A 22,616-nucleotide genomic window follows, 5' to 3' on the forward strand; every position below is an offset into this window, starting at 1 on the left:
GTCAAATTGTAGCTAACCTAATATCTCAACGAAAAAAAATAATCAGCTGGTTACAACATGGTGTATTATACGTCAGCTGGTGTCTCGAACATGAAAAAAATAAAATTATTTTCCGTGATTTCCTCTCAAACTAAAATTTACCTGATGATAGCTTATATGTAACTGTGGATATATATATAGGTCAGCTGGCTGTATCTGGGTGGAAAAACCGTCAGCTGACACTTTGAAAGTTATTACATAGGAGTTAGACAGAAGCATCTATTGCCAATTTATATGCATCAACTGACTAGGTTTTCCTCGAATTATTGCTAGCTGATTTTTTTTTATTTATCGCATCAGTATACTAACAATCAGCTCACAAATTTTCATCTGAGATAAAATGACGTATCTTTAATTATTATCGTTATTTTTAAAAATTCAAGCAACACACGCTAGCATAATATAGACAGTAATAAGGTACTTGGAGGTGGTTAGTTGTGCACATGATTACACTACGTACATTCAGCTACATCGGTAAACATGTTTTTACAAATATTATAAACTGCATTTAAAAATAACTATCATATCATCAAATTCACATAACTACCTAAAAGTGTAACAAATATGAAATAACCCACTAAAAACATTAGTTAACTTTATTTATTAAAAAAATAATAGTATAATATATAATTAATAAAGTTATTACTTATCTTTTACGGGGACTTATGTTGATGGAATTCCACGTATCTCGATGATTTTGTTAATGTCTCATTATATTCGAGACACCAGCTGACGCATAATACACCATGCTGTAACCAGCTGATTATTATTTTTCGTTGAGATATTGGGTTAGCTACAATTTGACAAATTTTTAGCTGAGAGGAAATGAATGAATATACTTTTTTTTCTTACGTGCGTGGGAGGCTACAACCGCTCACCCCCCCAACCGAGCTCCAGCTGACGTTCACGAGGCTTCATAATACTATACTTTGATGCATTTTACTAATTACCGCTTGAGAGGAACTTGGTCATAAAATCTGCTTCTGGCTCCCGGACCAGTATTTCTATTTAAATCCTTACTAATATTATAAATGCGAAAGTAACTCTGTCTGTCTGTCTGTTACTCAATCACGCCTTAACTACTGCACCAATTTGCATGAAATTTGGTATAGAGATATTTTGATATCCGAGAAAGGACATAGGATAGGTTTTATCCCGGAAATCCTACGGAAACGGGTTTTTCTTTTAAAACGCGGGCGAAGCTGCGGGCGGAAAGCTAGTTTAATATAAACTTACAAATTTCTTAAAATCGGACAAGCCGTTTTTGAGCAGTTTAATTACAAACACCGAGATACCTGACGCCTGAGTAGAGTAAAAATGTATTTTTTAATTCGATATTGTGTGCTTAAATTTTCGTTTCATTGTAACGTTCTGTTAACTACCCAATATATTATTTAATACAGGGTCCCTCATACCGCAGAACAATCTTTTATTCCTACTTTAAAACAAGTTAACATATCCTGTATTTTTCTTTCGAAGTTTCGACCACGTTTGGTCCCACGGTGAGAAAATTCTTTATCCTTCATAAAATTCTGGCCACTTGAAGTTTTATAGTTGGGAATAGAGTGAATTTCAAAGGTTAATACTATACTTTAAATTAAGTTTTACATTAGGATCTTACAAAATGTACCTTTTATGAGGTAGATGCAAAGCAGCACTATCTGTTTTCGTGGTTGATGCCGGCTCTGTTATTTTAGTGAAAAATTTATGAGCTCTTGCTTCTCTTAGTCAAAATATATATTTTATCATCTATTTTCAAGATTGAAACTCAGATAATTTTAAGATATTTTAGTATCTAAAGACTGGATTCAGATATTTGAAAATTAAGTATTCTTATAGAGCCATAGAGCATAAGCTCTATGGCTCTATAAGAATACTTAATTTTAAAAAAATATATAAATATTTTTGCAGGATTTTTAACGAAAAATATCTTTGCGGTTTGGGTAAGGAAGTTTATTAATTCTTTGCATATTCATTTGCGAAGCTTTGCCTTGATTTATTTATCTACAAAACACGGTACCTATGTAAGGATATTTTTACTTTCGGTAAATATTTGTTACTTCGTTCACGAAATTTCATACGAGGAGATGAATTTACATATTGTCTTTAACGTGGAATAGTTAGAATTTCTAATGGGTATGTTGATGAAGTTTCAATTAATGCCTGCAACTTCAACAACGGAGTGCATTCCAAATGAAAGGTTTGTCTTTTGACTGAGCTGCACTTGAAACTGTAGTCATTTAAGGAAACATATGTAAAAGCCACATTATTATAATCTAAAAACTGGCTTGGTTTTCTTTTAGCACTGTTAAAAAATATGGCCGCTAAATAAAGGTTTTTTTGTAAGATATAAGTGTGAAATGTTTTGAAGGCACCGGTAGGTAGGAATAGTGTAAAAATACTCAATTTACGTTAGAACTGAGCCGCAGGACTGATAAATACAGAAAACATAAATAAGGATGCTTGCCGCTATTCTTCTTTATTAATATAGACTTCAGGTAATATTACTCGCAAAAAATGTACCAAAAACTAATCTAGGACAAGCAACCGTTATAAATACTTGATTCTAATTTCTTAACCAGAATTTATAACCACCATAGCAACTGATCTCTTTACATTTTCAAAGACTTCGAACATAAGTATATCATATACCCATTCAACATCATGTCCAATTTGATTGATGAAAATGTCTCGTTTTTGTATGAACACGTTTGTTTTCCAAACAAGGCATGTTTTCAATCAATAAAAGGAAGGTGTGACGAACTGACGATTACTCGTTGTATGTACATTGTACATACATTTTATGTACCGCAATTTTGTAATAACATTGTTTTGGGGCTTCTATTATGACTACTAACAATAATACAAATGAGTGCTATGGTCAAAAATGCCTTTGAAGTATAACTTGGGTAATGAAATTGATTAGTTAATTAATTTGCTTCATGTCTTTTAAGTATGCAAATTGGAAATAGAAGGTCATATTAATGGTGGGTGTTATTACAAAAAAGTATTGAAAATATAAAGCGATTGCGACAAAATTCAATAAATATCTGAAAATGTTTAGTGATATCTCAATTTAATTTTGAATTGAATTTTAACGACGTGAGGCATTGACCACATTTATTCTTCTTCAAAAAACAAATCAACGTAAAATTGTCCAAGTTTCACAAATTTTAAAACGAAAGAATAAATTAAAAGTAAAACGAATTATTGCCACTTATATTTAACGCAATTTATTAGTTAGTCGGCGAGTGCACTTCACAAAACTTAATTATACGTTTCAAACTACATTTGATGAATCGAGTTTTAAGCGGCTTAGCGTCTTTGCACTATTAAAAAAATTAGTTACGAATAGCTTTATAAGCTTTTTACTGCTATTAGTAATTGGCGTAGGCAACATAAAACAATAAAGTGCTCTGAATATGTATATCGTAAAATTGAACATAATATATAGATAATATTAATTTTAATAATGATTTCATAACAACCAAAACAGCAACCAATATACATACAAATAATCTACGAGTATGAGGGTAGCAATCTTATTACCAACATAATGCACTTCGAAATCAAATATGCAGCGCTGCAATGTAGCAAAAATTATTCCTCTTTATACTGCAAAAATATGATTGTATTTGCTTCAGAATGCCAACTCAATCCGCAACTCTCCAATCAAATTAACTGTATAGCCTTATTTTTGTAATGGACGGGATTTTACTACGATTTTTATTAGATTGGATTCTCGATTGGCTCGCCTCCGCCATGGTCACGGTCAGGCCACTTTAAACTGACCGTGAACGTAGAAATAATCCTGAAACAAAGCTTGTTAGGTCTAAATAAAAGGCGAAGTAAAGGCGCATTGACTTTTATTTTCGTCTTTAATCTGCGATGTCCATTATTGTGAAAGTGTGGTTTTTTGGTAATGAAAAAACTTGAAGCGCTTTATAAAATGGATTCTGTTCCAACAATGCAGTCTTAGCACTAAATATAATTGAATCTTTTACTGTATCGATTTATTTTCGTAGTACCCAATGAAGTCATGAGTAGAGTTCATGTTATTTTAAAGAAATATTATAAATTAAAATGCAATAAATATTGGGAAAATAGAATAATTCCGCTTATTTTTATGTAATACTAATTACATTGTATTAGGACCATTAGTATTTTAGCCCATTATCTATAGAAATTGAAATAGTGATAAAGAAGCCAATAAATTTAACTAATATCATTGATAAATTTATAAATTGGAAGTACTTAATGATAAAAGTTGGTCTAAAGTAACAATAAAAAAATAGGCGATATTTTGCATGTTGTTTCTTACAATGATAAGAAGAAATTTCTTATCATTCTCTAGAATATTCATGGAAAGCAATCTTAATTATACTATAAATGATTTTAACATTGCGAAACATATTTATTAATCAAAAAGTAATTATAAAGTTTCACATCTCGTTCAAAGTTATGTAATTACAATGAACAACCAAAATATAAAGTTTACAAGATTTCTGATGCCAAAAAAGGCAAAAAGATATAAAAATTGGTTGTTTTTTATTAATCCTATTTCCAAAGAGGGGATGTTTGTTTATAAATAATCGATTATAAAGGGACGAACGAAGTTCATTGCTGATATTTGCATTAAAAAACAAACGACCTCGGGTTTAAATATATAGAAAAACGAGTAAATTATATTACCAAGTCTTAAGGATAACCATATATCAATTATTATTTAATCAAAATTAATATAAGCTTTACTTTATAATCAGTATAAGCTTTTTATCATTATGATAAAAGCCTGTATCCTCATATATTGTAGTACACTTGTTTAATAAAACAGGCACAAAAATGCGGACCCTTATATCAAAGAAGGGTTAGAACTTATAACGTTATGGAATCCTTCATATCATCAGTTTATGGCCTTATAACCTCCAGAACTCAGTAAAAGCAAGAACATAATCGGATAGAACTTTTTGTATCAAAACAATTTCGCCAGGCATCTCAGCGATTCTTGGAAGAATAAACGAAACTATAAATTCGCCAACAACGTGCAACTAGTCTTACGATTTTATGGTTATTAAATCCTGCGTAGAATCCAGTTACACATATTTATATTCTTCACGCGTAGACTCATTCAGAGCAGCATTCATTGCTGTAAATCCGGGAATATCCTTAGGCGAGTGTCAAGTCAGTCGAAGAAAGCCACCAGTGTATGCGTAAGGTTTGAGATATAAATAGAAGTCATTCACTAAAGTTTCCCACGGAAAGGGTAGAGGATGAATATTGCTTCCGTACATTTTCTGCGAGACTCGCGTTCTATTTTCAAGCTTTCAACTAATAAAAGTTTATTTACCGTTACAGCGCTAGTGGCTGAACGAGAAACGGTACAGGTACATTATACAGATATGAAAACAACTATATTGTTGGCAATGCATTTTTGAATCGTTTTATGCTTGCTAACTCTTGATCACGTATATCCATTTTATGTCTATCAAAAAGACGGTAGATATATCGACTGTTTGAAAACACTTTAAGTAAATAGTTAAATTCAATAATATTACTGTGGTAATATGTACTTCGTAACGCTTCTGAAAATGGTTTGCGGGCTATTTAAAGGAGATAGGATAAATAAAAAGGCAAAGTTAAAAGTGGTGAGGAAAGTAAACCGGGCCTCGCTCCACCTACACTGTTAAAAGTTAAAACTGACGATTTTACATGGAAGTGTGGAAACTTACCTTGGCCCAATTCAATCCTACCAAAGCCTGGTTGACTCCTAGTTATACAAAGTACTACTACTACAGTTGGTTTGATTGTGTAGAAAACTTAACAACTCGTTTCTCTCGTTTTTTGGATGTGGAAAAATAAAAAGATGCAAATATGTTTGTTTACGCACGCGCTTGAAGCAACTTTACCTTCTGAAACTGTTCTTGTTGATATAATCAATGATTTATGAGTTCATAAATTCGACATTATTTTCAAAAAATTCAAGAGAGTGAGTATTTGAAAAAAAGCACCACAAATTCTAAATTATACGAAGGTTCTATCATAATTTTAACAGGAAAAACGTATTTTTTAAAAAGCTATTTTAAAAATTTTCATATTCAAGCAATGTGGAATATTAAATTTTGTCGCAATATAAGGCTTATAAGTAACTCGTTTTAAAATAATGGCGGTGTTATGAGAGCCGTCTGCCGTATCGTAATTGACACCGATATGGCTTTGAAATTTTCCCCATTACGAGCAATTAACGCAGAATATATTACCTTCATAGTTTTAAATGAAACATTTAAAAGCATAAATTAAAATTTATTCAGGAAGTTGCATGTTTTGATGCTGATGAAAATAATGTAATATTTCGATAAAAGTAAAAATAAATTGTTTATGTAAACGTTTAACGTACAGAATCTTTATAATATGAGTTTTCGGGACATTATACTTATAATTATATAATTCGGATCTCGCAGATACATTTGTTAGTAAAAATATAAAATACATCTACTCAAAACAAAATAGGGCCCACCCTGATTTTTTGCTGTGTTGTAAAAACTCTTCACTTTTTTCTTATTTTATGAAAGGGTATAAACGAACAAGGTGTAGGACAATTGTTTTAACGTACACTTAAGCAAAAATTAGTGATTTTATGGAAATTATGCAAAATTAACAGTATTAGAGAAAAATTGCACAAATAAGACACATGACAAAAGTTTCAATAAAACCTTTATTAACAAAAAAAAATCTGGTTTATTTTGTAATTAGTAGCGTGTGGGACCCCCTCTGCTCCGTTTGCACTCTCTGAGCCTATCTGGGACACTTTCAATCAAATGGGTTACATTTTCTTGAGGTATTTGCTCCCAACAGACTTTAAGAGCATTTATGAGATCTTGTTGGCTGTTTACGTTGCTGAAATTTGCTTTGACGCTCCTTTTTTAATTGATCCCACAGATTCTCTATTGGATTGAGGTCAGGGCTCATGGCTGGCCACGGCAGAACTCTTATATTGGCATCAGAGAGTGCTCTTTGAGTGATACTGGCTGTATGTGGGCGGGCATTATCTTGCATTAAGATGAATTCTTCGCCAATTCTTTGTGAAAATGGGATCACGTGAGGCCGGATGACCCGTTCGACATAGGTAGTAGCAGTCACGGTACCTCCATCAAGAACTACGAGCTCCGTTTTGCCATGTAGGCTTATGCCGCCCCACACCATGACGCTTGGACCTCCAAATCGGTCTGTTCCGTGGACACAAGGTTCAGAAAAACGTTCACCTTCCCTTCTCCATACACGCACTCGACGATCGTCACTTAAAAACTTCACTTTAGTTTCGTCCGTAAACAGTACTGTCCCCCAGTTATCCATAGACCAGTCTGAGTGATCACGAGCAAACCTTAATCGTGCTGCACGATGAGCACTTGTCATTTTCAGTCCAACAGCGCGAGTTCTGGACCTTTGGCCACCTTTATGAAGTCGATTCCGAATGGTTTGATCACTCACTCGCGTGCCAGCAGTGATTTTGTAAGGCACGGGCGGTTACCGTCCGCTGCCGACGCGCTGTTAGTCTGATGTACCGGTCCTCTTGGGCTGTTGTAGCTCGAGTACTTCCTGTTCCACGTCTTCTAGCAACACTACCTGTCTCTTGATAACGATCCCAAGCATTTCGGATAGCTCGACGTGACACACCAAGACGTATTGCCACCGACCTCTGAGAATTTCCTTCTTGAAGCAAAGCAACTGCTCTTGCTGCCGTTTCCATATCCATATGAACGCGAGATCCAGGCATAATAATCACGAATAATACCGAAACCAAATTAAACTTTAAAAAATAACAATGTGCTACAGTAACATTCAGAATGAGACTTTGAACACAAGTGATTGAGGATTTGGAAATAACGTGATTTTGAAACATTTAACTTTTTCTGGTTACCCACTTGAGAATAACATTAAAAAGAATAGTTAAAACAGCAATAAAGTTTCGTTAACATGTCAACAACGTAAGGGAATACTCAAGTACCCCAAAAACTACCCTATAAATTACGTGTAGGCAAAAATTTGAGATAAGTGTAGGTGGGCCCTATTTTGTTTTGAGTAGATATTATAAAGGCGAAAGTATGTATGGATGTATGGATGTTTGTTACTCTTTCACGTAAAAACAACTGAACCGATTACAATGAAATTTAGCACACATATAGAGGGTAACTTGGATTAACACATAGGATAGTTTTTATCCCGGAAATCCCACGGGAACGGGAACTATGCGGGTTTTCCTTTGCAAACGCGGGCGAAGCCGCGGGCGGAAATCTAGTTATATAATATATTTTGCACTACATTGGATTTCAAAGCTATGTACAATTGTTTCTGGCTTAATTTATCCCAACAAACGTGTTCATTTAACAAATTAGCTACGAAAACATTGTACGCATACAAAAATTGCAAATTCCGAACTCAAATATTGATATAAAAATATTTCTTCAGTTATGCTACTGTTATTTGATATATTTGTATTATCTGTTTTAATTCAATTTATCTGTGTAACAACTAACAAGCAATTTTTATATTAAGCAAATGAAAATAAATAAACATTTTTATCCATGATAAACGGACAAAGTTAACAATTTGGAATTAAAAAGCTTTTAACGAATAAATGTAATTCACAGAATAACTTTTGAAAGGTTCAGAGAAAGGTTTAAAACGTGATTTATTCAATTTAGTAGCTGTTGATTAATCTTGAGTGAAAAATAATACTGAGTTTTGTATTTGTATCTAGAAATTAACTTTTAGGTATTTTGTAGAAAGTACTTTACAAAATGTCCAAAGCCACTTACTAGACAAATAACAAAATAAATAACTAGATTCAGAAGTCAGCTAATAGCACTTTAAAGAAGTAGATTTAAAAAATCCTTTAGTAAAATTGGGAGCTTCGAAAAGTTTTTAAGCATGGACAGCTAGCAAATTGCGGTGCGAGCACATGTGACTGTGTTCACTTGACGGTCAAACAATTTTAAACAACGGAACTGTTCCTATTTAAAGGTTAGAATTAAGCGTCAAAGGGGATAGTTTTATTATAGATATTTTATTAGCTTACGCAAGTAAGGTTTTAAGGCTTAATATGTTTAAATGGCAATGATATGTCGCGAATGTCTGCTTGCCTGCTTGTCTTTCAAGACTATGTATTGATTTTTTATACATTTTATAGTTTTGTTTCCATATACAGGTACCCGAATCATCAACAATCAACTTGTACAATGTACATCACTAGTGAAGTGATAATGTATGGGTTGAACTAATCTAATCGTTGTCGATTTTTTATGTACATTACATTGTACACGTACGTGTAGTGGAAGCTTTAGTTATCTTATTTGTTATATGGCATATTATGGTGATTTAATAAATACTAAATAGTAGTATCGAATATAGTATAGAATTTGCAGTATTTATGTCATTTATATGGAAGTTTAGGTACGTGTAATTTTCTGACTGTTTTCCAATTTCGTAGCAAATTACATTCAAGGCCAATAATAAAAAATTCCGTTGATTCTCGACGACTATTCCACCTTACGAACTGATATACGTTTAATAAAATGGAATTAATGTTTGGATGGTTTGCAGACTTGCCGAAATCGGATCCGGAGTTAAATGGGCTGAAGCGTCGCTACCGGCCCGGGATGAAGTTAAAAGCAGAATGCATAAGTCATGACTCCATGCCCCCAGCTAATCTCTCGTTTTTCGTCAACAACGAACCGGTGAGATTATTTTCACTATTCGTAGGTTGTGACCGGATTTCAGAACGAAAAAGCATTTATTTGGCGCGCAAAACTGTGATATCTTTGCTCTATAAATTTTCCGTTCATCAAAGGCTTTAATAAATGGGAAATGGAAATTTTATTGCAATCTTCTGATCGTGTGTTGGTGTGTGATAGTTATTATTGATACGTGTCCTGGAAAATAAATATAATAAAATTATTTGTATTGTACTTATAACCTTAATAAAATCAGAAACTATGATTCTGATTTCTACACATTGTAACAAAATGATTTTGAGAATTTTCAAACCGCAATTGCCTCGCCTATTGATATTATGCTTGTGCAAAAAAAAAATTAAGCCTCTAAGTTTAATCTATATAGAATAATTGCATTAAAAACACGGTCATAATTTGAAGATATCGTCATGATCATAATTTTAGTTAAGTAAATTTGTAAGTTATAATTATTATACATATAATAATAATACTTACTTGATTACCTTTGTTTAGTCTCGCTACAGAAAACCAAAAAACATTGTATGGATGGTAAATATTATAAGTATTATTCGTGAATTACAAATTAATAATTACAAGAAGCATTTCAAGGACGAATCCGAATCAAATAATGAATGAATTATATTGATCAAAGACATTATAGATTCAATGGAAAACGTTATTATGTTTTCTCTTCAATACATATTTAATTATTCCATATCTCTTTGAAAGTATACTCAAATTATTCAATTTTCTTTGATTAATCACATTTTTTGTTTTGTAAAGTTAGAAATGAAACGAGGAGCACATAAAATTTTATTTCCTCGTTGAATGTAAATGCATCCATAATTCGGAATTTGGGTCTTACTTCCATGAAACATATCTGACACGTTTATGGCTTCGCATATTTGCAAATAAATTAAATTTAGGGGTGCGAAAGGTGTATACTGAAAACTGATGATTTTTCATTTGTGACGTTATAATTCCGGAGAATCAAGGTTTGCTAATAGGTACATGCTTTTGGGATTGTGTGATAAATATAATTAAACGTCACATTAAGAACCCTTTAATTTATTGCACTGAGAATTATTATTCATATTTCATTTGTGTTCATAGTGTACATAGTACTAATACACATAATATGTTCACAAATAAGTAGGTACTCAATAAGTGTAAGTGTAAGAGTTAAAATACAAAAAAACAATTAATTGTGAATTAATAACGTCGTCAATCGATTAAAATTTAAAATCAGAATTTTGCACTATTGCGTCAAAAGTCTTAACAATCGTTTTTCTTCCTGTTTTCAATGTCTAATTAAGAATAATACTGAATGAAATCTAATTGTTATTACTTCGAGTATAAGATTTCAACTAATTGTTCAATTAAAGGCTCTTTCCCAACACGTGTGGCACCGGGTGGGGGGCGGCGAGAATGGCAGCCTGTGGACCGCCTACAGCACAATTCAGTTCGTCGTTCAGAAACATCACTTCGTTAGAGGGAAGATAAAGGTAATATTTTTTAATGAATAATATTGTATCATAGATAGTATTACACTATTGCACCGAATAAGACATCTATACTAATATTATAAAGCTGAAGATTTGTTTGTTTGTTTGAACGCGCTAATCTCGGGAACTACTAGTCTGATTTGAAAAATTATTTCGGTGTTAGATAGCCCATTCATCAAGGAAGGCTACAGGTTATATAACATTATGTCATACCAACAAGAGTGGAGCACTGCGGGTAAAACCGCGGAGCACATCTATTAATTAAATTGGTATTCAGTGCAGTTGAAAAACAAAATACTTATTCTATTATGTATATATTCATAAAATATTTCTATCTGTAAAGATTTTATATTTTATCAAGGAACTAAGAACCGCTTGATATGCCTAGACCGATTAAATCACTGCACATTAATTATTGAGTAATTAATACTTACAATAGCTTATTTCTATGGGAAGCTTTCATTCTGGCATAAGATATGCAAGAATGGGACTCTACCATGCATTTATAGTTTTAAAATCTCTGCTTTTATATTCCATACGCATTTATTTACCTTTCACCAAAAGCCACTCGAAAATTTACCCTTCTTCTGGCGCATTTCGACAAAAACTATACAGTTTGGATTTTCCATTCTTTTCTCAACACATGTGTGTAAATGTAGAAAAAGGGAAATGTCTTCAAGATATTCAGCCTTTATTTATCGATACAGCCTTACTTGAAATAAAAACACATTCCTTCTGAATGCCAAATATGCTGATGTTTCGATTGCGAAGCACAGAGAACGGAAAATGATCATATTATTTCATGAATCTCGCGAGTTTTTGTTTATGCTTAGTGATATATGAATGATATGTTCCAATGTTTGCGTTATCAATCTAGGTACTGTCTGTCTGATTTTTTTCTGTATTAGGTATATTCTTATACTTACTTATTAATAAGATTTTTTTTATATTATATTAGGTAACGCTTTTCGGCTCCTTGGATGAGTGTTCATAGTAAACTAACCTAGATTATCTAATCATGTTTAATCATGGATAAATATTGGGTGGAGATTGAGGTCTAACGAGGAAACTTGTTCGAATAGAGCAGAAAAATATGTGTGAAAAAGATATTTTAATGTAGCTATGGTAGTACTTAATTTAATAACATCGATGAATAAATTAATACGCAGCGGGTCGTCGTCTTTTATTAGATTATTCCTTCTGCGTGTATTATAAATTCATTTTTAAATTTTTTCTGTACTGTATTATCCACATCACTATTGCTTTAACTGAAAATAGCGTGAGGAAATGTGTATATCCAAAAATCAAAAGTTAAACGACTTTTGACATTCACCAACCCGCACTTAATAAAACTAAATTTTTAAAAATTCATAATAATATTTAGCTCTTGTCATTTCAGTGGGTGTTGTTTTCACGCTCAATAAATGAAAACTATTATTTGTATTCTGCGGTTTTAACCTCAAATGCGTAGTGTATATGTACTTGTTTTAGAATTATATTAATATATGTACTGCGTATTGTTGTTAAAGTAATACATTTTTATTTGAATCATTATTATGAACGTTCCAACAATAATCCACTGATTTTCTGCTATAAATCTATCTACATAAATGACATGTTCAATCAATGTGTAAATAATTGCTATTTGCTGTATTTTCAATTTGCGTTAAACTTAATTAAAAAGGCACTCTGGAAAATGTAGCCAATTATTAATTGAAATTCGCTTCACTATAATAATCAATCGGGCACATAATTCATAGAAAGTACAAAGTTTGAAGATCTCTACAAAATTCGTAAATTAATTTAGAAGAGTACTTGTTTACGCGTAACTATGTGCAAATATTCGTGAAACCACAGCGTGAATATGCGATATACGGTGTACCGTCTTCTCGAGTTACATATATTATCCGCTCTCGACATTATAATATTCAACCCGTGAAGGAAATATAATGAGTTATTCCCGTCTTAAAACATTTGAGCAGCACTTCGAAAATGTTTAATTTCATACAAAACTACGTATCGCAAAAGGAAGATTCGAGAACACTAAAGAACAAATTTACATTCCCAATGCAACTTATGTGACTTGCAATTTATCTGTCTCGTAACTACCGACGGACGTAGAATTTCGTTATTTTCTTTTCTTTGATATCTTTAAAATACTTAGCTAAATTTTAATTTTCGCGAGGTGTACTCAGACCGATGCTTGAGTTTCTTTTGATATAAAACGAGGAAAAGCAGTGTACTTTTGGGTTCGTATAAAACGGACAGCTAGAGATTATACGCAACAAAAATTTGTAACACCTCTCTGGGAATATTTTTCTTACAAGATAATCTTATCGTTTTAATTATTCCGTATACAATTCAACTCGTAGATTTTAATCTATATTCAATAACATCACGTCAAGGGAGTTTAGGTTGTATTATTTCCTTTATTTAAACCACGTATATACAGGGTGTAATCGTTAAGTGTGCACAGGCGATTATTCCGTAAGTATTGCAGATATCAAAAAACTTTAAACTGATATAGATTTCCCGTTTTATTTTTAAAAACTTATTATTGTCATTTTACTCATGAGGTAAAGGGCTTTCGATATCAGTTTAAAGTTTTTTGATATCTGCAATAGTTACAGAATAATCGCCTGTGCACACTTAACGATTACACCCTGTATAGCCGTATTCATATTTGCCACTCCGTTCCATTGCTACGATAATACAGAGTTAATGTTATTTTATCTCAAATTTCTACACAAATTCCATTCATAATTACGTTATGCAATAATAGATACCACTGCAAATGTGAATACTTTATACTAGACTCTAATCAATACAGTCGAACGGGTTTGATTACATGAAAACTCATTTCAAACTTTAAACATATTTTATGACAGTACGAGCCAAGTTCTACAAATCATACGCTATCGTGATTTTGCATTTTCAATTTTCTAAAGCAAACAAGCGGTCCTCATACTGCAACGGATCCCAGTCTGCAGATAATTCAAATATATTTTATTGTATTTTAATGCTATGCGATGTAGCCAAGTCTAGACAAATTTTATCCCCTATCCAATAATGTAGTATTCTGTATTTTTATTTTAGGGCCGATTTTTCAATGCTTGGATAAAACTTATCCGTCCAATAAAGTATTACACGATAATATTAAAATGTCACGTTAACTGTCAAATATGGACAATTAGAATACGTTTTTAAAATGGTAGTTTTATACATTATTCGACGAATAAGTTTTATCCAAGCATTGAAAAATCGGCCCTTAGTATAAATATACATAGATACTGTTATTATAGTTACCTACTATTCGCGGGCATCCGACTATATTTAGTTTTTCATATTTTTTTATTTATTATCTTAATGCACGGGACATAAATCCACCAAACTAAAAATCATTAATATTTGTTCAGCCATTCTTTAGTTATAAAATTCGTAAAAGGTTCAGAAGTACGTAGAGTCTATATCCATTTTAATACAAGCACATAGCACATAAATCGCAAACAAACAAGAGTTCCTTTGTAATCATAATATGGAAAGTATTATCATAAACTATTTCATAGTAATACATCTTCCTTTTCGTGAAAAGGCCTTCTTAATAACATTAAGGCCATCTTTTATAACATTTTGTGTGGATTGTATATAAATTGAAAAATCATTTTTATTAATTGATCATATAGATATCCTATTTAGAAAATAATAGGCTTACATAAGCCTGATATGAATTGAAATAATTTCGTTCAAACCAATTTCCCTTTGAAATACAAATATTCACAGTCATTTAATTTAAATATGATTACATAAATATATAAAAGACTAGCGGTCCGCCTCGGCTTTGCCCGTGGTATTTCGCAATAAAAGGTAGCCTATGTCCTTTCTCGGGTATCAAAATATCTCCATACCAAATTTCATGCAAATTGGTTCAGTAGTTTAGTCGTGATTGAGTAACAGACAGACAGACAGACAGACAGAGTTACTTTCGCATTTATAATATTAGTATGGATGATGTTAAGAATTCGAATAAACTAAGCATTAAAAGAGGAATGAAAGAACGTTCGTGTTCTACAATTATCCTCGTATCAGCTAAAGATTAAAAGCATATCAGCAGAGTATTCTGTTAGCTCTCCTAATCGTCAAGCCAGGGATTATAAAGCAATAAGCAAGCGCTAAGTAATGCCCGTATGGCTTCGCTAAAAAGCCGTTTGCGCCAGTGAAATTAGTTCAATTGTAGTGTGGAAATCTACAAAGCACAGCCCTAATTACAAGAGCTTAATTACACGGCCGCTCCAAATGTTTGACGCTTTTGTTAAATGCGCTAAATTAATTGCCGAATTTTTAAATCTCTCACTTCCAAATGCGGAAACGAAAGCCAGATAGAGAAATGTTTAAGTGATGCGGGTTCCTTAGATTGCACGTTTTTTCCCTACTTTTTGTTTTGACGAAGGTTCACGTGTTTAGAAAACAAATTGGTTTGACTGAGCGTAAACGAGGAGCGTAAAAATTTTATTTTTTTAAATGTTTTCCCACTTAATACTAGTAAATGAAGCTATTTGAAATAAGCAATTAATTTATATCAAAGTGCTCGTAGTAAGAAAACGTAAAGTATTTGAAAACTCGCCTGGCCTCACTTTAATTGCCGATCGCCGAGAAGAGAGAAATACTTTATTTTTTAATGGAAGGTCTGATTTAGCTTGTTCTTGAGATAAATATCGTTGTCCACGTTAAATGGAGAAGTTAATTCTTAAAATATTTTGTTGTTGTAGCATTTTCTTCTTTATTATAAGAAATAAGCTGATTGGACATTTTAACGAACATTGTAGATTTGTGACATCTATTTATCATTTTATCTAGACATTATTTTTTGAAAGTCAATGTGAAACCATAATAAATTGGTAACAAACGTCGGATTTAATTTTATCACGAATTTTGGGTAACGTAAAACCCTATTATTTAATATTTCATGTAAAAACTCACCCTTTTTAACTTTTCATGTATTTTTTTCGACAAGTATAACAATCCTTCATAAATTGTACTTATATGTATTCCCCAAAATGATTCGGAATTTATCGCCTGATTCAATTTTATTCCTCTTCATTTATAATAACAATCCTAAACATATTAAATGTTGGAATAATTAAATCGAAACTGGTAAACAGTGTTGTCCAACTTTTTAATTGAAATCGCTGTTGAAACAATGTAGAATTGTAGGATAGCAGAAACTCACTGACAGTAACGGATTCATCAGAACTTGGGAATATTTTAAAATATAAATTCAAGTGCATTTTTTTATCAAATTGATAGATATTTGACAGTCACATTATGGTCACAACGCACAAAATAACTAAAGGCACATTGCGGATTACAAAAATAGAAAGAGTTTGTTTGTTTGTTTGAACGCGCTAATCTCAGGAACTACTGGTCCGATTTGGAAAAAATCTTTCGGTGTTAGATAACCCATTTATCAAGGAAGGCTGTAGGCTATATACCTTTCACAGGAGCGAAGCAATGCGGGTAAAACCGCGGGGCACAACTAGTACTTAATATTACTGTCAAAATGTAGAACTAGGTATTTTCCTCAATTATTACATTGAAGACATTGTGTGTTTCACTTATTTACACGGGTCAATTTTTTTGGACCGACAAGTTTAGATAAACGTTTTGAGCTCTCCCACACTAGACCAACATATTGATTTCCGTTAGCCTTCACCGAAGAATAAGTGGCTAAAAAGTAAACAACTGTGCTAAGGCGGTTGACATATGTATAAGCAGACTAGCTGTCCGCCCCGCCATCGCCCGTGGTACATAAGAGCTCACGTATTTACATTATCCGGTGAAATAACGTTTAAGATCGAAACTGAACGTTTCTGAGATATGCGCGTTCAATCACACTCTTCAGAACTATAGATAGTTGTCATTGATATGCATATCAGCTTTCTTGGTCAAGCAATCGCCTGGGGTCCTCTGACCCTGGGGACAATATTATGTTATTGGAGTTTTTATACAATTTCTGAGTGAATGGCCAGCAATGGGAATTGTGTCCGGTTTATGCCTTTGTACTGGATCTAAACAGTAGGTATGGAAAGTATTTCTGGAAATGTATAAGTACTACTTTAATATCAATATTAAGCTATTGCATAGCTTCTATCGCGGGCCTTGAGCGCGGGGACCGAATCCAGAAATTGCCTAACGAAAAACCTCACGCTCCCCACTCCGACGGGCGGAGGTGTGGCTTGAAGGCATAGTATGCAATAGATTTACCGCGGCAGTCCCCGAGTGCCACACGTATTTTTATTATGTGCCTGTGTTACATATGTCAAATACGTTGAATATCGAGCTTCAACGAGTGGTAACCTTTTGAAAAATTTATATTCTAGGTGGTAATGTAGACTACAATTTTAATATCTGTCTCTGTTCTAAAATACTGAATCGATAAATTGTTTTTGCATGAAAGAGTGACAATGATCTCTCTATCCTTACAAACATTCAGCTTTATAACCGAACATCCAACTTATCCCCAGATTTTGTTGACTGTCAATAAATTTCCATTACCGGGGAAAATTTGAGAATCATATTATATTTATGATCAAAATTGTTTGATCTATTCATCAAGCTATTGTAATCACATCATGAATAATTAAATAATGAGAAAATCATGTACAATTCAAGTAAATTAGCGTTTGTATTCTTGAATAATATATTACAAAGGGTTCAACGTAGGCCAAGCTAGTTTAAAGCACTTTAAAGATTTTCTGAGTCTTTGTGATGTACAATAATTTAACCAATGTATGAACGTAATAACTGTGACAAAAGGTAACATTAATGATAAAGAGATTGTGAAGTCCCGTGTCCCCTAGTGGGGTAAAGGTACTTTACTCTATGGGTAAAGGGCAGACGCATTATGCATACATATGTTTCACTGATCGATTTTCTTCTGTATCTTACCAGACCGAGACATTTTTTTTCTTCGTCTCCACCGGGAATCGAACCCAGGACCCCTCGGTGCATGGTCACGCGTCAACCATACTGTACCAAGGAGGCAGTCGAGAGAGATTTATACCGTAAAATCTTGAGATTTTTCGATATTCGCAGTAATACATCATTCTACGAACTCGGTCATTACATTACAGGTACATAAAGGAATAATTCAAAATGCTTGTATGCGGCGTTTATTCATTAATATGTAAAACGTTTGCATATCAGCTATCATAAAAAGGGTGGTGCTTACTCCATTTATACCGTTGCCTCGTTACCTTCAAAAATCCATTCATCCTGTTTTAAATTGCTTTCAGGGCTATGTAGCCAAATGTAAAATACATTTTTTTAATGTGACTACGATGTTCGTGATAAAAGGTTTTTCGTGTTAAATGTAAGACTTCTAATTGTATTTCACACATATCTTGGTATTTATATTATTATGAAAAGAACTGTAACCTCTGTTTAAAGTCAAATTAAAAGAAATAAAAGAATAGATTTATATTAAACCAGTTGTTGGAAAAATAATTACTTTCGTGATAAGAAGGACAGTGTCACAAATTACAGTAGCACAACCATAAAACACAGTTTCCATCCGCTAGAATTATAATTTCACTTTGAAACGACATTGTTCCAATTATACAATTTACAAGGTTCCGTGACACAATAGATTAAATTCATGAAATTGATATACAGGCCTCATTGTGTTGTAAATGCTAGCTCATTACTAAAACGTAGAACCCTTTTTGTGGACGTGAATAGCCAGCATCGTATTTATACAATAAGCTATTATAGGGGCGAAATTCCTGTAGCGTGTTCCGAATGACGTTTCATTATATATTATAAATTAATGAGGCATGCCTGAACTAATTATCGTGTGCAATTATGACGATAATCGTTATATGATAGTTAATTGTATCGAGCATGTGGTTGCAATTGTTTGTGATTAAATATTAAGGGTTAAAATATTTTTCCCATATTATTATGCATAGCGGCTTATTCGATTAATGTGTTTAATAATAAATATAATATTTTCATTCATTCACATTTGAATTAATGTGTATTAAAACACACATTTTGGACTTTAGGTACTTAAAGCAAGAAGAGAAGACCAGCAGAAAGTTATACCTAATCACTCGAGATTAAAAAAAGTTACAAAAATGTTATTTATATTAAGCTGTTATAATGTTAAAATAGTTTATTATTTTTAGTTTCAATGTACCTATTTTTGGGTGAAAGGATTTTCATCATTTTTTAAAAAGCTGTTTGTTACATGCGGTGTAGTCTTTCCTCTTTAAAATATGTATTAGTCTAGGGCAGGCTAATGTTAACTGTATAGAGCAGTTATTTGATTCATTAATTTATGTCTCTACTTTATGATGTTATCCCCTTTGTTCCATCAGTAAATAGAGAAAGTCGAGGCAATAACGTCATTAGGAGCAACAAAAACTTCAACGTCATTTATGAAAGCTTTTGAGTACCTTTCTCTTCATTAATATTAATATAAAATTCTTTGTTTACAATCTCAATATACAATGAAACATAATAGAATTTACAAAGGCAAAATCTATAAAACATTTTGATCAAAGCTCGTCCCTTTGAGCTTTGAGCTGCGAACATTTGTCCAACGAATATCATCCTACGCTTCCATACCGGGTTATTATAAGGTTCATAATATCAATCGATACGGTTAATAGCGTCGATTTTGGGCTTCATCCGACACAAAATTTCAGAGTTTATATTCATTTAATTAACGTACAAAAGTTTTAACAATGAATGTATGACTATATTGATATTCGTGAAAAATAATATTAAATCGTCTTGAATTATTTGACACAATAACAACCTATTTAATGACCCGATTTGTAGAACAAAACATGAAAATATAGCTGGCGATAAAATGCTATACAAAAAATATTGTAAACGTTGTAAGATTTCTATTTTTTAATGATTCCAGTCCCCAATAAGTTGACCTCGAGACTCCTACACAGACAGTTTACTTGTAGAATCGGAACGTATTACTTACATTATATTTATCTTTTAATTGCTTGTTATTTTCTCGAGAAAGTTGCTGTTAAAAAATAAAAGCAATTTTCTTAGGTTGAAGTGATTTTGGACAGAGCAAATTTTATTTTAAATAGCAAAAAAGAGATCTATCTATCTATCTATCTTTATCCTCTCTATCTGCACTTGATCATAATGAATTATTTACTTTTCGTTGTATTTTTATGTTTCCCTTTCTTTGTTTTTATTTCTTCGTTATAGCTTACTAGCTTTCCACCCGAGGCTTCGCCCGCTCAGTCAAAGAAAAACCCGCATAGTTCCCGTTTTCGTGGGATATCCGGGATAAAACCTATCCTATGTCCTGGGGTAAAAAGTAGCTTATGTCCTTTCCCGGGTATCAAAATATCTCTATACCAAATTTCATGCAAATTGGTTCAGTAGTTAAGGCGAGATTAAGTAACAGACAGACAGACAGAGTTACTTTCGCATTTATACCTACTATTAAGTATGGATTGTTCATGTCTTCGGAAGTGACCTTATCAAATACTCTTTTCTTTTTCCTTCTCTTCACAAAATATCTCAAGTATTCAAAGATTAAATTCACTACTATATACACTATAACTATTAAAGCAACATAGTACTCCTCTTAAGTCGAATATCGTCTATCAAAATAGCCAAGTTTCATGCACCATTTGCTGACCGAATTTCAAATATCCTTGGAAAGCATCGTGTGACTACGACACTGTTGATATAGTAGTTTCGCTTTGGCGTCTGATTTATTCTTATTTTTTGTTGCATCTGTAAAGCAACCTTTGCTATCTGTACGATTTTGCTGGTCATTTTTATTCGTATGTTAGCAGATTTTTCAATAGTAATTGTGAATATTGGAGTGAACATTTATCAAAACAAAATATTTGTTGTTTTGATTAAATTCACTTGAATATTTAGGTAGTATTTTAAGGAGAGGTAACTGCTATGTCAATAAATTAATATTAACATAGACTTAATTTTACAACAATATTGAATGTTTTGGTCTTCCAACTATTAAAAAATATCCAGAAAAATTGTTAGCTATTACAATACTTCATCTCATTGTAAATTGGTTACTAAAAAGTTGTTAGACGTGGCCATCGATTAATCCACTTGGCGCATACTTCATGCATGAAAACACATTTAAAGTATCTTACATCAAATAATTTCTCTACATTTCTTTAAAATTTCCAGGTATTAGAGCAACATTTTTCCGCTTGCACTTAAGATACAAACAAGAGATAAAGATACACGTGTAACATATAAAAACACTTCTATTTATTCCAGTAGTATTCAATAAAAAGTTATTGCTGTTACGCTGTTAAACGATTAGGAAAATTGTAGGGTAGATTCGTATCCCCTTTGAATCGCACGCTATAAAAAACAAATTACACGCTATAGTTTAGATCCCCTAAAGTTTATTTTATAAAATTACCCCTGCTCTAATCGGTGAAGGAAAACATCGTGAAGAAACCCACATGTCAAAGAATATAAAGTTCGATGACATGTGATAGCTACCAACCCGTACTTGGCCAGCGTAGTGCCATAATCCACCATAGGCATAGGAAGCCCGTGTCCTTGCAGTGGGAATGTACCTACATATTATAAAGGCAGATGACTTAAGTTTCTTTGTTTACAGATTCGGTGTTCCGCGTATATATACTCGATATACTTCAGAAGCCACGAGAGGGTGGCGGAGGAGGAAAGGGCCCGGACCACGGTCGCGCCCTTGCCGGAGACGAGGGAAGCTATCGTCTTCCCTATACATCGCATTTCTGATAACAGTAAGTGTCGTTTTTTGTTGAAGCTCGTTTTGTATGCATCTGATAGAGTTCAAAGTTTATGAGAGATTTGTTGCGGACTTTCTTTAATATTTGTAAAATATATGTTGGTATAACTGTTTCATACGCTCACTAAAATTACAAATACAATATTAATATTAATTTTATGTACATTGCTAGGTACATAAAATTATTAATGCTTACATTAAGTATTGTATATTTGCGTTATATCATTGAACTGATTACTACAGAGCCCCATAAAAAATTTAATTCTCTAACGGAGCGCCATAGGTTGCCTGAAAATAAAATCAGTGAGCGAAACGAATGTAGGTTGCTATGGATAATGTGATGAACTGTGGGAACTTGCTTATATCAAGATGAATTATTATTATTAATTAAATTTGTAACGCCCTGGTAATTACATATATCTTATATCTTCAGACCAAAGACATAAATTACAAAAACTTTACAGAAAACTTCCAAGTACAGTTTAAGACTCTTAATTGTTCTTTCCCGTATAATTTATATCCCCAGTCAGACGATATATTGATGCA

General features: G+C 32.6%; 1 protein-coding gene across 1 annotated transcript in view; it reads left to right on the forward strand.

The window, feature by feature from the left end:
- Positions 1 to 22,616, forward strand: part of LOC123693727 — a 66,783-nt gene that overhangs the window by 36,775 nt on the left and 7,392 nt on the right. Inside the window, exons 4-6 of the mRNA XM_045638925.1 lie at positions 9,637 to 9,770; positions 11,153 to 11,272; positions 21,921 to 22,065. Of these exons, the coding sequence (XP_045494881.1) occupies positions 9,637 to 9,770; positions 11,153 to 11,272; positions 21,921 to 22,065 (399 nt within the window). The remainder of the gene's footprint in view (positions 1 to 9,636; positions 9,771 to 11,152; positions 11,273 to 21,920; positions 22,066 to 22,616) is intronic.

This window comes from Colias croceus, chromosome 8, assembly GCF_905220415.1.
Source record: "Colias croceus chromosome 8, ilColCroc2.1".
Taxonomy (NCBI): domain Eukaryota; kingdom Metazoa; phylum Arthropoda; class Insecta; order Lepidoptera; family Pieridae; genus Colias; species Colias croceus.